This window comes from Gossypium hirsutum, chromosome D07, assembly GCF_007990345.1.
Source record: "Gossypium hirsutum isolate 1008001.06 chromosome D07, Gossypium_hirsutum_v2.1, whole genome shotgun sequence".
NCBI lineage: Eukaryota > Viridiplantae > Streptophyta > Magnoliopsida > Malvales > Malvaceae > Gossypium > Gossypium hirsutum.
In genome coordinates, this window is record NC_053443.1 from 56,926,312 (window position 1) to 56,945,221 (window position 18,910).

General features: G+C 30.6%; 3 protein-coding genes across 5 annotated transcripts; all 3 read left to right on the forward strand.

Annotated features, from left to right (window-relative positions):
- The first annotated feature begins 3,579 nt into the window (after positions 1–3,579).
- Positions 3,580–6,838, forward strand: LOC107960789 (serine carboxypeptidase-like 46). The gene is made up of 9 exons (XM_016897068.2): positions 3,580–3,802; positions 4,268–4,372; positions 4,810–4,905; positions 5,045–5,223; positions 5,316–5,603; positions 5,808–5,941; positions 6,143–6,235; positions 6,372–6,489; positions 6,571–6,838. The coding sequence occupies exons 1-9, from the start codon at positions 3,580–3,582 to the stop codon at positions 6,748–6,750; spliced, it is 1,416 nt and encodes a 471-aa protein (XP_016752557.2). The 3' UTR covers positions 6,751–6,838.
- Positions 6,839–10,628: 3,790 nt separating this feature from the next.
- Positions 10,629–13,390, forward strand: LOC107960788 (transcription factor GTE8). 3 transcript variants are annotated; one of them, XR_005916450.1, is made up of 5 exons: positions 10,629–10,914; positions 11,054–11,406; positions 11,527–11,559; positions 11,663–11,802; positions 12,766–13,390. XR_005916450.1 is itself a non-coding variant. In XM_041098005.1 (4 exons), exons 2-4 carry the CDS (start codon positions 11,131–11,133, stop codon positions 11,687–11,689), a joined length of 336 nt encoding a protein of 111 aa, XP_040953939.1. In that variant the 5' UTR covers positions 10,629–10,914; positions 11,054–11,130; the 3' UTR covers positions 11,690–13,390. The 3 variants fall into 3 exon arrangements, 1 of the variants encoding a protein (XP_040953939.1); XR_005916451.1 differs by having other exon boundaries at positions 11,057–11,406; XM_041098005.1 differs by having other exon boundaries at positions 11,663–13,390.
- A 424-nt stretch (positions 13,391–13,814) lies between these two features.
- On the forward strand, positions 13,815–16,372 carry LOC107958608 (transcription factor GTE10). Its single transcript, XM_016894426.2, has 4 exons — positions 13,815–14,388; positions 14,493–14,541; positions 14,645–14,785; positions 15,755–16,372. Exons 1-4 carry the CDS (start codon positions 14,113–14,115, stop codon positions 15,781–15,783), a joined length of 495 nt encoding a protein of 164 aa, XP_016749915.2. The 5' UTR covers positions 13,815–14,112; the 3' UTR covers positions 15,784–16,372.
- Positions 16,373–18,910: the final 2,538 nt, after the last annotated feature.

The following is an 18,910-nucleotide window of genomic DNA, read 5'->3' on the forward strand; positions in this document are numbered from 1 at the left end:
TTTAATATGAAATCATTTCAATATATTTTATTAATAAATATTTGTACTATTTTAATATAAATCTAACTTTAATATTTATACTATTTATACTATCATTTAATATTAATTTAAATTTATTCTATTGTTTAATATAAATGATTAAATAATTTTATTTTATTATAGGCATGCATATTTTAATATGTCCTTAATTCTTATTTTAGACTTTTATTTCATCGTCATTGTTGTGATTAAATTCAAACATATCTTACCACTAATTTTAATCTCACTACTACAATAACTAATTTCACCATCACCGTTATTTTTAATATCACTAGAGCCAGTCTCGCCATCCATCTAAAGGGAGCCTAAGGATGACAATGAAGTATCATGATCGATAGGACAGAGAACCGACTAGGATACTAGTTCAAAAGAAGGGATTGGACCGGTTGCCCTCAAATAGGTTGAATTGGTCCATTGGACTTATTTGAGTCAATTTCTTTTTTAATTTTTTTATAACTTATTCAAATAAATCGGACAAACTGGTTGAACAAATTGATTCAATCAAATAAAAAAATAATGATTTGATCGGTTCAACCATATCGATTTGATTTTGAAAACCTTGACTTTAATTTTGAGATTTGAGTCGGACAACATTTTTTTGCAATGACTTCTTGAGATTTGAGATTGCTTGTACAATCAATCCTCTATAACAATCACTAGAGGTGTTCATGAGTCGAGTCGGGTTTGGCTGGGCTTATACAAGATATTTAGAATGCTTTTCTAAGTCCGTGTCTGACTCGAAAAATGAGCTTATTTTTTTGCTCAAGCTTAGACCGATTTATGAAAAATAAACCTAGGCCGACCCGACTCGCCCATATATGATTTTTTTAGATTAATTTTTATTTAAAATTATTTTTTTAAAATTACATATATAATACACTAGATGCACTGAAAAAAGACTAAAATAAAAGTTCTCTAACATATTAAAAATACATTAAAAATTATTTATATTAAAAAAACTATCATAAATATAATAAATGTTTTATCTTATTTTGAAAAGCACAAATAAATATAATAAATATTTTATTGTATTAAATATAAATTTAAAAAAATTATATTTTAGGTTGTCTTATCTAGCTGGGTAAGTTTTTTTTAGGTCTTGTGCAATGAGTTTAATTGTTATTGAATTAGTAATTTAATATAAATATAAATATATATTATTTAACATATATAATTAATATAATATTATTTTATAACATAATATTTGAGTCTCGCAGGGCTCAAGCTAAAAAATTTGCCCAAAGTCCAACCCATATAATAAAACGGGCCCTTTATTTGTTTTAAGCTTCAAGCTTAAAGTTCAAGCCTTTTAGTATATATAGATAAGGTTGACTTTATTTGTTTTAAGGTTTTTCTTGTGGTATTGATCAATAAGGACCTTTTCTTTTTCTTTTTTTAATTTTTATTCTTCGTCCCCATTTTATAGTTAATGTTTAGATTCATAATTGTCTCTTCCAATAATATAGTTTATAAAGTTTGAACTTGCATTTTCTCTTAAAAGTGTAATAAACCTTGCCATTAAACCTAATATTTACGGATATGTTTTTGGGGTCAAAGTTACATAGAATATTTATTGTTAAGGATGTTTTTTTGTTTCATGTGTTTGATTTAAATCGCATGCTTTTAAATTATTATTTTAGAAGCGCTACTACTTTTTATGTGATAGCAATTTATTTATGATATATTTTTAGGATAAATCTTAAAATTATACAGAAATTTTAATTTTGTCTAATTCCTATAAAATATTAATACAATTATTGATATAGCATCATTTTATATTTATATATTACATACAAAAATAATCATATTTATCTAATATAAAATTAAATTGATATTTTCTTAAAAACGTATGATTGAATCAAAATTAATATATCCTATATTTTCATTTTCATTTTCTATATCTTGTTGCAAAGAAGAATAATCGATATATTTAATGCATTTAGAAATAGTTTATGATTTTTAAAATAAAAAATATTTAAAAAGTAAAATTGGGTATTTCAAAAGGTGAGGGGGGACCAAAGTTGTACTATTGGCATCAACTTATCACCTCATATATGTTAAATTAAATAACATATGTAGACAAAAACAAGGTGGAGATTCAACAATGTTGTAATTGTTGCAGAAATTACAGCTAAAGGGATCTTACATCCTGCACCAAAACAATCTCTCTCTCGATAGTCTCATAGTCAACGTACAAGCATTGAAATTTATGTCTAAACTCTATCTTTGTATGATTTTTGTGTCATACTCATGTTTTTTTCTTATTACAATATACTTTTTTAAGGTATTATTATATATTTATGTTGATACAAGTTACCAACGGAGATGAAGAAGGGAGGACGATGATGAAAAAGGCTGGTTCACCCATTATAGGGTCGAGAGTCGAAAATATAGAGAGACTTAAGATGAATGCTTAGTGTATTAGGGTTTTGGGAGAAGAGTCTCCCTACGCTAAGTTATAATTTGGGGTATCTATAAATAAGTGAGGGCTCCTACCCAATTATGCTATTCAGTGAACACTCAGTGACTCAATAAAGGGTTTAATTGGGTCTAAATTAAGGTAAGAGTGTAACAATTTATATAACTTGACTTTTTAATATATTGTGCTCGAACCTTAACGTTTAATTTATTGGTCATGAGTGTTCATCTTAAAACTCACGTAGTGAGTTCGAATCATAGGGATTGTTTGCTTGTGGTATATATGTGAGAGAGTTATTTGTTACTGCATTATTTAATTTTGTCATATTATTCCCTATTTTGTATCATTTATCATATTATTATATAGGTAAACTACATACAAAATCACTGAACCATTAATAAATTTACATTTGGGTCACTTAATTTTAAAATTACAAAATAGTCATTAAACTATTAAAAATTTTTCATTTAATTCATTAGGCTATTAAAATTGTCATTATATAGCATTCTCCATTCTCACTTTTAGCACCAATTGAAAGGGTAAAATTCCTCTCTTCTTCTACAATTTAGTTTTATTTTTTTCTCTCATGAAACAACTTCCAACATCATAAATTTTGAACCAAAATCCAAACAACTTTCTTCTATGATCTTTGACATCGACCATTAGATCAGCTTGGATATGAGATATGTTCTTCTACTCATCGATGGCTACTGTTTCACCATATAGATCGTCGAATCGTCGCTTGAAACTCACCAGGTAGACTTTAGAAAGAAAAAGACTTTACAATCCAATGACTTAACTGAAAACATTCAAATAGTTCAATGATATTTTGTAACTTTTTAAAATTGAGTGATCAAAACATGAACTTACTAATAGTTTAGTGACATTGGATGTAATTTATCCTTATTATATTTATATTGTGTAATAGTAATAGAATCAAAATTATATAATCTACCTTGAATTAAAAAATATATATATCAATTCAGATACGAGACAACGCGCCGTTTCCTAGAAACTTACAAAAACAAGAAATGCAAGAAGCCAAGACTTTAAGCCTAGGCCTTGTATATATATCTATAGATCAAATCAATGTATTGAAAATTGTCTCAATCAACTCAATCATGGGTGTTTGGTTCTTATCGTTGTTGTTCTTCTTTTTATGTTCAAAGGTGAGGTCAGAACTGATACCATCGTTGCCAGGACAACACGGCCACCTTTCATTTAGACAGTATTCAGGTTACATTGTAACAGATGCAGAACATGGCCGAGCTCTTTTCTATTACTTTGTCGAATGTTCATCCAATGAAGATGTACTCCACCCTTTAACATTGTGGCTCAATGGAGGTTTTTAACCAATTATCTTATTTCCATTTCTTTTCTTCTTCTTTTTTTTTTTTTGCTTTAAATAAAATCTAGATTATATAGATTAGTCGGACCAGTTAAATCGAGATTAGTGACATATTTAATCTAAAAATTATATAAAAATGAGTAATAATTGAAACTAACAAAAAATCGAATATAGTCTAGAGTTAGATTATATTTTTATGTTTTTAATTTTTATTTGTAAAAAATTAGTGTTGAATGCAATTTTTTTGTTAAATATATATTTAATATATATTTTTTAAAATAAACTATATATTTAATATTTATTTTGCATAAATTAGTATTAAAAAAGTAAAATTATATGGGTATGTACAAGTTTATTGGTTTAATGGATTCAATTACTGAAAAAAAATAAAAAAAAATATTAATGACTTACTGATATTATTTTTTTAATAAGAAATTGATGTCATTAATTGTTTGATTTAGGCCCTGGTTGTTCATCACTTGGATTTGGTGCATTCATGGAAAATGGTCCATTCCAACCAGGAGAAAATGGAACTCTTATCAAGAATCCTTATTCATGGAATATTGGTACATCAACTTTACTTTTGTATACATATTTTTAGGTATCAGGTACCTTTTTCTATTAGGATTCGGATTATATTTTTTTTTAAAAAAAAATAGGTAAAATAATCTTTGTACATTAGATTAAAGAATAAACTGATTATTTTGTTAAAAATTTTATTCATTTCTAATGCTAAAAACTAATCCTTATATATCAGCATGAAGTACACATGACACGTCACGTGTCATTGTCTGATTATTCTATCAGTCACGTCAATTTTTAATGGTACAAATGAATAAAATTTTTAATTGAAAGAACTAATTTATTTTTTTTCTCTTACATACATAGATTAATTTACACATTACTTTAATAAATACAATCTAACTGTTAGTAGATAGGCTTTACTCATATATTCAAGGTTTAAATTCCTTATTATTTATTAAAGAATTTCCTATTATGATAGAATCCCACATGTTATACCTGGAATCGCCAATTGGAGTTGGATTTTCGTACTCCAATACTAGCAAGGATTACATCGATTGGAATGATACACAGACAGGTCTGTACTTTCCTTAACCCTACTTCATATTTAGAAATTCTATGAAGAAGATTATATATTTAAAACAATTAAGAGTTGGGGTGAAGCAAAAAACTATGGACTGATCCTCATATGATGATGATTGTTTTAATTGTGGCAGCTGAAGATAACTATAGGTTTATTTTGAAGTGGTTGGAAGAATTTCCCCAATTCAAAGATTGTGACTTTTTCTTAGCCGGTGAAAGCTATGCAGGCCACTATATCCCACAACTGGCAGCCTTATTAGTGGAGCACAACAAGAACCCTAACGTGGAACCAGTCAACCTCAAAGCCATTGCTGTAATATACAAATGATATGGTTATCACCTTTAAACCTATCAAAATTCATTAGTTTCAAAACTTAAAATTCGATTATTTTCTTCAATTTATAGCTTGGGAATCCACTTTTGGACCTGGACATCAGTGTACTGGCCGGGGACTACTTATGGTCTCATGGTGCTATATCAGATGAAACCCTCTTCTTGGAGAAGACGGTTTGCAATGATTCCAAGTATATGCGAGAATACGTTCATTCACAATGGTCTCAAGGGTGCAATGATGTGTTCAATAGAGTTGCAGATGAAGTTAGTCTCGACGTGGGATTCGATGATCTTCTCTTGCCAGTTTGCACATCTTCGAGCAACGTCGAGCAATTTAAAGTTAGAAGCATATATTCAGCTGTATGTCTCTTCCTTCCTATATATATTATTTGGACTCTTCATTTTGGGAATTTTTAGCCCCTCCCAAATACTAAATTATTTTATTTACTTCTTAATTTTTAATTTTGACCCTTCACTTACTTTCAAGTATGAGTAGCATATTTATATAAGTATCAAAATAGCAATATGATGAGATTGATAATTTTGTTTTTAACACTTGTGAAGGTTGGTAAGAGAGAAAAGAAGGGTGATCCATGCCTTACAGGAAGAATATTTACCTACCTTAATAAGCCTGAAGTTCAGAAGGCACTCCATGCCAATACAACGCACCTCCCTTTCCATTGGGATTTTTGTTTAGGGTAATTTTCTTTCTCTTTCATATTCTGATTAAAATTCTTTTCTAAATATTTAAAATTTTGATTGACTTGATCGATGCAATCGATTGGACCAATGATAATAAATCTTATAGGTTTGATTTTTAATCTGTTTTTTAACCTATTTATACACAGGGTTTATTTAATATTGAATAGTATAGAGAGAGTAAAACTAGGGTTTTGCAGGCCTCTTGTCTACCAAGAAGAGAACATAGACATGAACCTTATTCCTCTTGTCTCAAATCTTATCAAGAAGGGTATTCCTGTCTTATTGTATAGGTATATTCAATGCCGTTTCCATAGTTTATAATTCTTCATAATTTTACATAATTTCTTCAACATTTGCTAGTTGGTGCTTCATATTTTAATAATTGTAATGTTTTCTTCTTCTTCTTCTTTTAAAATATTAAAATAGTGGGGACCAAGATGCAAAAATCCCACTTACTCAAACAAGGATAATTGCTAATAACATTGCAAAGGAATTGAATCTAAGTCCCTTTTCAAACTATGGCACTTGGTATGACCAAAAACAGGTATTACCTAAATCTCTCTGGGTAAATTAATGATTGCAATCCTTCAATAATTTTAATTTTTGCAACATTGAATTATTGTAGGTTGGAGGATGGACACAATCATTTGGTGGAGCAGATGCAAATGGGAAGAATGTAACAAATCTAACATTTGCAACAGTGAGGGGTGCAGCTCATGAAGTACCTTTCACTTCACCTTCACAAGCCCTCACATTGTTCCATTCATTTGTGAATGGAATTCCTTTACCTAGGCCTTCCAGTTGAACCCCATTGTCTCAATCACTTGCTTTTCTTTCTTCTCACAATAAATAAGGATGAGTTTATTCCAAGACTAAAATAGCTTCAAATCTACATTCCCAAATAAATCTACTTCTTTTTCATCTGTGTTTCAAGTTTTTGTTAGAAGGATATGTGAGAATGGTTTTGAGGAGGGGGAGTTGAAAGCAGTTTCATTTTTTGCTAAGCCCATAAAATTTTAATAAAAATAACAACCCCTAAATAGAGATAGGATGACATGCATAAGATTATAATCCTCAAAGAAACACAAAATTTGCCAATAAATAAAAGGTATAATATCAAATTTAGTCCTAAACATTTACTTTTTTTTCTTAATTTGGACTTTATTTTGTTAAATTTGACCTTCAACATTTTAAAAAGACTTGAATTTGACCACCAGCCTTTTTAAAAAGAGTTGAATTGTTTTCGTTAAAACGAAAATATTGACTTAAATGTCAAATTTTTAAATATAAGAATCTGCATGGCAATTCACATATACTTTATACTATGCTTTTTGAATTTTTAAGAATTATATATATATATTTGAAAATTGATTTTTTAAATATTTTTAAAATTTTAAATTATTTGTTGACATGTCATGTCAGTATGAAGTACATGCTAACAGAGGCAAAGCCAGAAAATTTTTTTGAGAGGCCGGAATTAAGTTGTATATTTTTACAATGGTTAAAATGTAATTTTGCCATTTTAGTAGTTTATATCTTTACAATTTTTAAAGGATTAAAGCAATTTTTTTATCAATTTTGGGGGTCAAAGTACAATTTTACCATTACTAATTTAAAATTTTATAAAATATAAAGGGCCTAATTTTTTTTTCCTTTTTAGGGAGGTCGGGACCCCTAGCTTCTCCATTGCACGTTAACTACTATGTGATTGCCATGCAAATATCGTTAAAAAAATTAATGTTTTAACTTTTTTTTAAATGTTAATAACCAAATTTTACTTTAAAAAAATTAAATTAAAAAATATAAATATAAAAGAGTAAATTTGAGATTATGCCTAAAGAAAATAATATTACAGTAGAGAACACCAACCATTAGCAGAAAATTAGAAGTGATAAAATATTAACAGATCCCCAAAACAATATGCATACAAACATGTGAAGAAGAGCCATTTAAGGCCCTCAACAACCTCAAAGACACAAACACCATAGCAGTTAAAGATAATTGTGATATTTTAGTAGGGTATTCACCTTCCCAAAAAATAATTTAGGTTGGAATTACAAAATCACTTCTAATTAACATAATTCAACTAATGCAGAAAATTCAAAACTTACAAGAAAAAACTTTTTTAAATTAGTCCTTTATAATAGCATTTCATCATAATAGTTAAGTTTATTATAGAACCGATTTTTATGTTTTAATGTTACTTTTTAGAACAACTTTTCATTTATAATAGTAACAGCTTTAAAATATTATTTTCTAAATTAACTCTCTATAACAACATCTTATATTAAATTTTAGTAAATTTAATTTTATTCTTAAATGAAATAAAAATAATAAAATCAAGTCAAGATATTATTTCAATAAAATGCTTAAACTTTATATAAAATATATATTAATAATATTTTATTAAATGAAAGTAATCTTTAATAAATGGAATTTTATTTGTAAATTTTATTAAAGATACAATCTAAATCTTACTAAAAAAATCATTGTTAATATATTATATTTTTAATTTGAATTTTTATAAAAAAATATGACCTAAATATAAAATATTGTTGTAGATTGTATAACAGTTTCTTTCTATAACATCCAAAATTTTGATAAAAAAATAAAATTGTTATAGAGAGATGACTGTAATATCCAAATTGTGAAATTTTAAAAGTTAAATTTCTTATCACGTATTAGCCCATAAAATTTGTTTTCCCTCAAATCATTCAAAAATAAAAATTTAGAAGCAAACTTTGAGAATTGTTGCATAAAAGTAACATAAAAGAAATACAAGAGACGATGTAGTGGGCCACCCGTTTAGGCCCGAAGTTCACTCGAAAAGTGGTAGGGTTTGGACAAAAATATATGTTTGAAAATAGATTCAGACAAAAAATAAGGCCCATTTCCTAAACGGGCTGAGCCTCAAGTAAGAATTTTTTTATCCAAACTTGGTCCAACCCGAATTTGGATAAAAAAAATTCCCTACTGCTATTTTGCAGCCATTTTGCTATTATATTACTAATATTTTTTTGTTATTGTTTGAATATTATATAACTCTTATTATATTATTAGTTTTGCTATTATTTTAGAGGCATTTGCTTGCTAAGTTACAGTTATTTTAGTGTTATTTAAGTATAAAGATTTTTGTAATGTATTTTCAATTTGTTGGGAAACATTTATTTTAATGTTTTAGTGTATTTAATGCATTATATTTTTTAAATTTTTTATATAAAAATATAACTTTTTTAATACGGATAGACTAAGTCAGGTTGAGCTCGAGTTTATTATTTTTATCTAGATTGAACTTGAATAAAATTCAAGCCCATTTTTTCAACTAGGCCCAAGGCTTAAAAAAACAGACCTACAATTTTATATTGGTCTAACCCATAATCAGTTGTAATAAAACTCTAATCAACAACAAGCTCTCGCACCATGAATCAGTCTCCGAATCCATCCCTCCAAGGAATTGTTGATTCTTGCTGTTAATTTTGAAAAAAAAAAATCATCACATACCTTAGACTCCAAAGAGCTGTAAATAAATGATTGAATCGTCCCCTTATGCTTAAGACGCTACTAGTTTCCCTAGTTTTCATGCTTTCTCTACTCTAATAATTATTTTATTTAGATTTTAATATCTAAATAAAAAAATTGCAATCTTTTTGTAATACCCTAAAATCATCGTGCTATATACTGAGAATATGTATAGTGGATTTCTCAGGTAAATGAAAAGAGATATATTAGTGATACTAGAGAAGGATAATGGATACTGGAAAAAGTTGAAACAAGTACTTCTATATTGTGAGATATTCATCTTGGGTGTAAACTAAATTGTAAAAAAATGAAAAACATTAGGTTCAATTGTAAATATTCAAAAGTTGAAGGATTAAAGTGAAAAGGTGAAAAGGTTAGAATTATCTAGAAGTGTGAGGGGTGAAATTATAAATATTAAAAAGTGTCGATAGCAAAACGAACCATTAAAAAAATCATTTTAGATAAAATTATTAAAATACCCTTGAACATGTGTGTTTACTTGATGGAAATGGAATTGCTATGCAAATATTTGGAAAAATAATGACCCTTGGATCTTGATGGAAATAGTGAAGAGATTTAAGAGCACTTAATACACAATTTAAAAATAATTAAAGATGTTTTGGCTCCTCGTTAATTATCCAAATTTATATTAAGGCATTTAATTTTATGTATAAAAATAAATATGATTATTATTTGATACATTGACTTCACAAATGAAGTGTTTCATTTATAAATATCAACTGCTAAAAATACACCAAGGGTCTATTTGTTTTAGAGGTGTTCATGGGCCGGGCCGGGTTCGGGCCAGGCCCAGAAAAAATTTCGGCCCAGCCCGAAATATGGGCCTAGAATTTTTCCCAGGCCCGGCCCGGAAAAAAATTCATAAGCCCGGCTCGGCCCGGCCCGGCCCGTTTTTTAAATAAATACCAAAATTTTTTTTAAAAATTAAAATAAAAATTAAAAAAAGTATTTTAAAATTAAAAAAAATTTTAAAAAAAGTATTTTAAAAAAATTTTAAAATTAAAAAAATTTAAAAAAAGTATTTTAAAAGTATTTTAAAATTAAAAAAATAAAAAAAATAAATATTTATTATTCGGGCTGGGCCGCCCGGCCCATGAACACCTCTAATTTGTTTGCAGGAAAACATTTTCCGAAAAATGTTTTTCTGATTTTTCAGTGTTTGTTTGACTGAAAACATTTTCCAAGACATAGAATGGGTTTTAGGGGAAAATGTCTTACGGATTTCATTTCTGTAAGATATTTTCCGGTTCCTTCATCCAATTAATGCTCCTTCTCCTTCCGTTCTTCATTCATTTTCCTGCTTCCGTTCTTCATCTTCTCTTCTAGGTAAAAATCCGTCGCATATCTTCTCTTCTCAGCATATTCTGTTTCGTTTCCTCTCTTTCTCAGGCCAATCTACCACGAATTCTTCGCTGGGTCTTGGCTTAAGGTATGGCATAAAGCTGTTTTTTTTTCTTCTTGTTCTTTACTTGTCCACACTTTTAACGGATTTTATACCTGAAATTTGTTGCCTTTCTTTGTTTCTTTGTTGCCTGTAACGAAAAATGTTGATGTTGTGCCTTCAACAGCAGCTGCACCTATAGAAGGTGAAACGAATAGTAATGTTTTATCTTTGAAAAAGAAAAAAGTTAACCAAAAGGATGCTATGGTCAAGCCAGAGCCCATCAGACAGATCATGACCGATCGGGAAAAGCATAATTTGAGCACAAAATTAGAGTTTTTGTTCGGAGAATTGCCTGAAAACATTGTTGACTTTCTTAAAGAGCAGAGTTCTAGTGATGGTCAAATGGGTGAGGATGAGATTGAGATCGATATTGATGCTCTAAGTCATGAAACATTGTACAAATTGCGTAAACTTTTGGATGACTATTTGCTGGAGAAGCAGAAAAACCAGGCAAAAGCTGAATCCTGTGAAATGGAGGTATCCTTATGCATCTATCTCATCCTTTGGTGCCTTTCTTTTTCTTTTATACAAAATGCAACATTGACATTTATGATATTGCTTTGTCTTTTTCGTTTTTGTATCTTCTTAATGAGTCAGGGTTTAGCAATTCATCTATGCAGCCGTGTAAAGGTAACTTACCAACCTCTGTGCATTTTTGGATTTATTTACAGATAGCAAGGTTGTAGTAAACCAAATCATTGCAGAAACTAATATTTCTTCTCTTTCTTGTTAGGTAATGATCAAGTTGATGAGGTCGTAGATATGTTGGTAGCAGTTACCCTCCAGTAGCAATAGAGCAGGGGTTAACCCATAGAAATAGCAGATGCAGTAGTTCCAGTGGATCCAGTGGTGAATCTGGCTCTTCTTCTAGTGGTTTGTACAATTATACTGTAGTGAACTTCTCATTTATTTATTTATTATGCTTAAGAGATCTTGTTTCGAGCAATTGTTGTGTGTTTGAGCATGTTGTTTCTGCTTTATTATTGAAGAAAACTTAAAAGGAAATATATGTTTCGGATATGGGAAAATATATGTATGGAAAAAAATTCTATGTGAAAGTTATCTCTACTAAGAGTTTTGATTTTTGTTGAGCTTATTAACAATTTTGTAGATCATAGTTTGTCTAAGTCAAGTTGCTTTCTAGCTTGAGATCATTCTTTGATGCTCTTCATTGTTATTGAGTGGTTGATAAAATGTTTCCATGTTGTTGTTGTTGTGTTTTTTTTTTGGTGCTATTCCACGCTTTTGTTAGGTTTCTGCTCAATTCTGTGTATTGTTTATATCTATCCTAACGTGTAGAGAACTCGGATTAGAACTTAATCTTTAGGTATTTGGATTTTGGCTTTTTCCTTTTTGAGGATGACTCCCTAATATATGTCTGTGGAAGATGTTCATTGATGGAATTGAACTATCAATCCTTTTTCAACAGTTAATTCTACCCATTTGCAAACATATTCTATCATTGTAACATGCTTACCCATCTCTGCTGGTTGGTTTATTTTATCTCAGCTGTATTTAGATAACTTAATTCCCTTAAATTAGAATAGGGTGAAACTATGGAGATGAGTCCTGAAACTTGGGGATACAAGATGAAAGAAAGAAATGGGAATAGTTTTTTAGTAACAGGCCAGCTTTGTTTATGATAATTTGTTCACCGTGTGGAACTTTTGACTAAAACTCTTGCTATCAGTTATGCAATTTGCTATCTTAGGTCTTCATGCGAATAATAATGGTCACCATTTTTCTGATTTTTAGAGTTTCTCTAGTTAAAACCATTTTTGTTAATTTTTTTGCTTGAGATTTGATGCCCGCTGCCTACTTTCTACTTCATGTTAGTGATGCAAGTTAAATTGGGGACCATCTAAAACAAGCTATAAAATCACGTGTTATGAGGATTACGTGGGACATGCTTCACGGCAAAATTTAGAGATATCATTCAATCTGAGTTCTGCGAGACTGGTTCCCTTGACGAAGCAATCGAACTAGTAAAGCAATGCGGGGGAATCGAAAGGGCACAAGAGTTGGCAAAAGAGAAAGCTGATATTGCAATCAAGAATCTCCTATGTCTTCCTCAAAGTGATTTCCGGTTAGGGCTTGAAGATATGGTGATGTTTAATCTAGAAAGGATTGATTAGTTTAACTAATCCAAAACAAGCAGCATGATACATGACAGATAAACATGGCATGAAGTTGAAGCTTGTACCAATATAGAACAACTTTCTTAGGATATTAATTGGTTCCTTGTCATTGGTCGTATATTCATACAAGGCTTTCAGCTTTGACTTGAGCTCCTAGTTTCAATGTTTTCAAATTATACATTTGTCTAAGAAAAAATAATTTCTCTGTTAAATTAAATTGATGAACAATAAAAATTTTGTAGTCATCAATATTAAGCTAATAAACTTCCATTACGTATACAAGGAAAACCTATGTTATAGGGGTTTCTCTTTTTCTTCTTAAAGTATTTGTGTTTGAAGTTTATCTGAAAAAGTGTGAATAGACTTTGGTTGTTTTCAATTTATGACGGTTAATATTCTAGCTTAATAATTAAGTATTATTATATATTTAATTTGATTTATTTATAATAAATAAATCATTGCAATATGTGTAAAAACAATTTAAATTATAAATTTATTAATATATAGAAATTTATTAATATATGTAAAAACAGCTTTTCCGGAAAATATTTTTAGGAAATCTGCCAAACAACAGAAAATATTTTATACAGATTCATCCAAACACTAGAAAAATAAATCATTTCTAGAAAAGTAAATCATTTTCCAGAAATCATTTTCCGGAAAACATTTTACTGGCAAACAAACGGAGCTAAACTTGAGAAACACTGAGAATGGAGTGAAAAGTTTAGAAAAAATCAACCCAAAAGTTATAAAACAATCCAATCTCACAAGTTTCTTTAGTTTTTGGTTTACTAGCTTCTTAATTTTTCAATCCGATCCCAATATATATTAAAAGCTGATAGAATTTATGCTGTAAAATTAAGAGCTAAAGAGCTACAAAAGTGAGAAGAGAAGGGTTGAAGAAACCTATTCCAAGTGTCCTTAAGAAATTTGTTGCCTTTCTTTGTTTCTTTGTTGCCTTCAACAGCAGCTGCACCTATAGAAGGTGAAACGAATAGTAATGTTTTATCTTTGAAAAAGAAAAAAAGTTAACCAAAAGGATGCTATGGTCAAGCCAGAGCCCATCAGACAGATCATGACCGATCGGGAAAAGCATGATTTGAGCACAGAATTAGAGTTTTTGTTGGGAGAATTGCCTGAAAACATTGTTGACTTTCTTAAAGAGCAGAGTTCTAGTGATGGCCAAATGGGTGAGGATGAGATTGAGATCGATATTGATGCTCTAAGTCATGAAACATTGTACAAATTGCGTAAACTTTTGGATGACTATTTGCTGAAGAAGCAGAAAAACCAGGCAAAAGCTGAATCCTGTGAAATGGAGGTATCCTTATGCATCTATCTCATCCTTTGGTGCCTTTCTTTTTCTTTTATCCAAAATGCAACATTGGCATTTATGATATTGCTTTGTCTTTTCCGTTTTTGTAGCTTCTTAATGAGTCAGGGTTTAGCAATTCATCTATGCAGCCGTGTAAAGGTAATTTACCAACCTCTGTGCATTTTTGGATTTATTTATAGATAGCAAGGTTGTAGTAAACCAAATCATTGCAGAAACTAATATTTCTTCTCTTTCTTGTTAGGTAATGATCAAGTTGATGAGGTCGTAGATATAGTTGGTAGCAGTTACCCACCAGTAGCAATAGAGAAGAGGTTAACCCATAGAAATAGCAGATGCAGTAGTTCCAGTGGATCCAGTGGTGAATCTGGCTCTTCTTCTAGTGGTTTGTACAATTATACTGGAATGAACTTCTCCTTTATTTATTATGCTTAAGAGATCTTGTTTTCGAGCAATTGTTGCGTGTTTGAGCATGCTATTTCTGCTTTCTTATTGAAGAAAACTTAAAAGGAAATATATGTTTTGGATATGGGAAAATATATGTATGGAAAAAATTCTATGTGAAAGTTATCTCTACTAAGAGTTTTGATTTTTGTTGAGCTTATTCACAATTTTGTAGATCATAGTTTGTCTAAGTCAAGTTGTTTTCTAGCTTGAGATCATTCTTTGATGCTCTTCATTGTTGTTGAGTGTTTGATAAAATGTTTCCATGTTGTTGTTGTTGTTGTTGTGTTTTTTTTGTGTGTGCTATTCCACGCTTTTGTTAGGTTTCTACTCAATTCTGTGTATTTTTTATATCTATCCTAACGTGTAGAGGACTCGGATTAGAACTTAATCTTTAGGTATTTGGCTTTTGGCCTTTTCCTTTTTGAGGATGACTCCCAAATATATCTCTGTGGAAGATGTTCATTGATGGAATTGAAATATCAATCCTTTTTCAACAGTTAATTCTGCCCATTTGCAAACATATTCTATCATTGTAACATGCTTACCCATCTATGCTGGCTAGTTTATTTTATCTCAGTTGAATTTAGATAACTTGATTCCCTTAAATTAGAATAGGGTGAAACTATGGAGATGAATCCTGAAACTTGGGGATACAAGATGAAAGAAAGAAACGAGAATAGTTTTTGAGTAACAGGCCAGCTTTGTTTATGATAATTTGTTCACCGTGTGGAACTTTTGACTGAAACTCTTGCTATCAATTATGCAATTTGTTATCTTAGGTCTTCATGCAAATAATAATGGTCACCATTTTTTCTGGTTTTTAGAGTTTCTCTAGTTAGAACCATTTTTGTTAATTTTTTTTTGCTTGAGATTTGATGCCCGCTACCTACTTTCTACTTCATGTTAGTGATGCAAGTTAAATTGGGGACCATCTAAAACAAGCTATAAAATCACGTGTTATGAGGATTACGTGGGACATGCTTCATAGCAAAACTTAGAGATATCATTCAATCTGAGTTCTGCGAGACTGGTTCCCTTGACGAAGCAATCGAACTAGTAAAGCAATGCGGGGGAATCAAAAGGGCACAAGAGTTGGCAAAAGAGAAAGTTGATATTGCAATCAAGAGTCTCCAATGCCTTCCTCAAAGTGATTTTCGGTTAGGGCTTGAAGATGATGTTTAATCTAGAAAGGATTGATTAGTTTAACTAATCCAAAACAAGCAGCATGATACATGACAGATAAACATGGCATGAAGTTGAAGGCTGTACCAATATAGAACAACTTTCTTAGGATATTAATTGGTTCCTTGTCATTGGTTGTATATTCATACAAGGCTTTCAGCTTTGACTTGAGCTCCTAGTTTCAATGTTTTCAAATTATACATTTGTCTGAGAAAAAATAATTTCTCTGTTAAATTAAATTGATGAACAATAAAAATTTTGTGGTCATCAATATTAAGCTAATAAACTTCCATAATGTATACAAGGAAAACCTATGTTATAGGGGTTTCTCTTTTTCTTCTTAAAGTATTTGTGTTTGACGTTTATCTAAAAAAATGTGAATAGACTTTGGTTGTTTTCAATTTATGACGCTTAATATTCTAGCTTAATAATTGAGTATTATTATATATTTAATTTGATTTATTTATAATAAATAAATCATTGCAATATGTGTAAAAACAATTTAATATATAAATTTATTAATATATGTAAAAACAGCTTTTCCGGAAAATATTTTTAGGAAATCTGCCAAACAACAGAAAATATTTCACACAGATTCATCCAAAAACCAGAAAAGTAAATCATTTCCAAAAAGTAAATCATTTTCTGGAAAATATTTTACTGGCAAACAAACGGAGCCTAAACTTGAGAAACACTGAAATGGAGTGAAAAGTTTAGAAAAAATCAACCCAAAGGTTATAAAACAATCCAATCTCACTAGTTTCTTTAGTTTTTGGTTTACTAGTTTCCTATGTTATCAAATCCCCCTACTTAGCTCATGCTTGTCCTCAAGCATATTATTCTTTCAAACATTAGAAATCATTCCATAATTTATTAAAAATCGAGCTTCTTTTCTGTATCCATAATCAATGCAAACAAAATAGTCAAAAATAAGTAAATGCTCAGAATATATAGTTTGATCAACAGGTGTCATAAAGCTTAAATATATGAACTAAATCATTTCATTAAATTGAGTTTGAATCCAAAATTTTGCAAGGTATTATTAATTAATCACGCATTTAATAAAAAATTTTAGATAAGGTCAAACCTTTTTACATGAACTAGGATGGCAATCCAAGCACCCTATCTCGGTTACTCAGTTCAAACAGTCTTTTTTTTTAAAGGTGACGGTGGGGATTTCAAGGATGGCGTCAGTTAAGGTGGTGGGTGGGGTGGTTTGGGTGTTTGGTGGTGGAGAAAAAGAAGAAATAGATGAGATTGTGCTAGGAGAAAGGAGAAGCGACGCTGTGAGAAAGTAGGTCGGTAATGGGAGAAGTGGTAAGGTCACGTCAAGGTGGTGGTGTCCTAGCTCGACAACAGTGAATGGATGAAGGGGAAGAACAATGGCGCTTCGAGAAGTGGCGTTCGGCGACGGCGGTGGCAATGGCAGGACAATGGTGACTCACGAGGTCCGTGCCCGACGGAGATGGCGAACGGCGATGGTGGTGGCGACACTCGACGACGGCGGCGACGGTGTGGTGTTGTGTTTTAGGAGTTAGGGTTTTTTTCTTTTTCTTTTTAGAGAAGATGAAGAAGAAAAAGGTTTAGGAATTTTCTTTTTTTCTCTTTTTTTTCCTTGTGGCCGGTTTAGGCCTCTTGTCTATTTCTTTTTCTCTCTTTTGTTTCTTTGGGCCAGCTAGGCCGTTCGGCCCAATGTTCTTTCTTTTTAATTTTTTTCTCTTTTAGGCTTGTTTGGGTGTTGGGCTAATTTTGGGTTTATTGTGTGGTTTTTTTCTTCATTTGGGTTGGTATTTGAGTATGGGGTAGGTAGGTTAAATGGGTTGGTAGGTGAGTATTAGATTTGGGTTTTGGGGTTTTAATAAAGGTTAGGGATATTGGGTTTCTTTTATTTGTAGGTAAATAATTGTCACCATTTTGCAGGTCGTGCCCACGCCACCATCATTATCCAACTTTTGAAAAATTCACAACCTCCATTACGTTCCTGAAAACATCAAATTAACTGGATTAAATAAAAATTTATTTATTTTATTTACAATTTAAATTTTACTTAAACTCAAAATAAAATAAATGAAAATAAATTTGGGTTGCTTCCCAAAAAGTGCTCTTGTTTAACGTTATTAGCTCGACGATCTGGAAATTTATTTAACCGACTCTTCGAGGACTAATTTCTCAACCATGTGGACTTAAAAATTTTCATAGAAAGGTTTTAATCGCTATCCATTGACCTTGAAAATTTTTTCGGGTTCTTCGCTTTTAACCTCGACTGCACCATGTAGAAATACGTGAATAATAACAAAAGGCCCTAACCACTTAGTTCGAAGCTTACCTGCAAAGATTCTTAATGTAGGGTCATAAAGTAATGCTTTCTACCCTACCACAAATTGTTTATGGGTTATCTTTTGCTCATGGTATGTTTTGATCTGTATCCTTATAAATTTGGGCATTTTCATATGCTTCTCGTCGAATTTCCTCAAGTTCCTGAATATGTAACTTACGATGCTTACTTGCAGCTTCCAACTCCATGTTGCATTGCTTGACCATCCAAGATGCTTTATGTTCTAGCTCAATAGGAAGATGACACGGTTTACCAAAAATTAGTCGATAAGGAGACATACCTATGGGTCCTTTATAAGTTGTATGGTACACCCACAGTGCATCATTTAGTCGCAAACTCCAATCTTTTCTATCTGGCTTAACTATTTTCTCCAAAATCAACTTGATTTCCCGATTCGACACTTCCGCTTAACCGTTTGATTGAGAGTGTTAAGCCGTAGCGACTCGTTGCACTACCTCGTATTTTTTCAAAAGTGTTGATTACTTTATTACAAAAATGTGTTCCCCAATCGCTGATCAATGCTCACGGTGTGCCAAACTTGGAAAA

Excerpts from the sequence above, each read along its gene's own strand:
- LOC107958608 (XM_016894426.2), top strand. The coding sequence starts at position 14,113 with ATGGTCAAGCCAGAGCCCATCAGACAGATCATGACCGATCGGGAAAAG. Across the intron at positions 14,542-14,644 it reads ATCTATGCAGCCGTGTAAAG|GTAATGATCAAGTTGATGAG; the intron begins GTAATTTACCAA and ends CTTTCTTGTTAG. Across the intron at positions 14,786-15,754 it reads ATCTGGCTCTTCTTCTAGTG|TGATGCAAGTTAAATTGGGG; the intron begins GTTTGTACAATT and ends ACTTCATGTTAG.
- LOC107960788 (XM_041098005.1), top strand. The coding sequence starts at position 11,131 with ATGGTCAAGCCAGAGCCCATCAGACAGATCATGACCGATCGGGAAAAG. Across the intron at positions 11,407-11,526 it reads CTGAATCCTGTGAAATGGAG|GGTTTAGCAATTCATCTATG; the intron begins GTATCCTTATGC and ends TTAATGAGTCAG. Across the intron at positions 11,560-11,662 it reads ATCTATGCAGCCGTGTAAAG|GTAATGATCAAGTTGATGAG; the intron begins GTAACTTACCAA and ends CTTTCTTGTTAG.
- LOC107960789 (XM_016897068.2), top strand. The coding sequence starts at position 3,580 with ATGGGTGTTTGGTTCTTATCGTTGTTGTTCTTCTTTTTATGTTCAAAG. Across the intron at positions 4,906-5,044 it reads TTGGAATGATACACAGACAG|CTGAAGATAACTATAGGTTT; the intron begins GTCTGTACTTTC and ends TAATTGTGGCAG. Across the intron at positions 6,490-6,570 it reads CTTGGTATGACCAAAAACAG|GTTGGAGGATGGACACAATC; the intron begins GTATTACCTAAA and ends GAATTATTGTAG.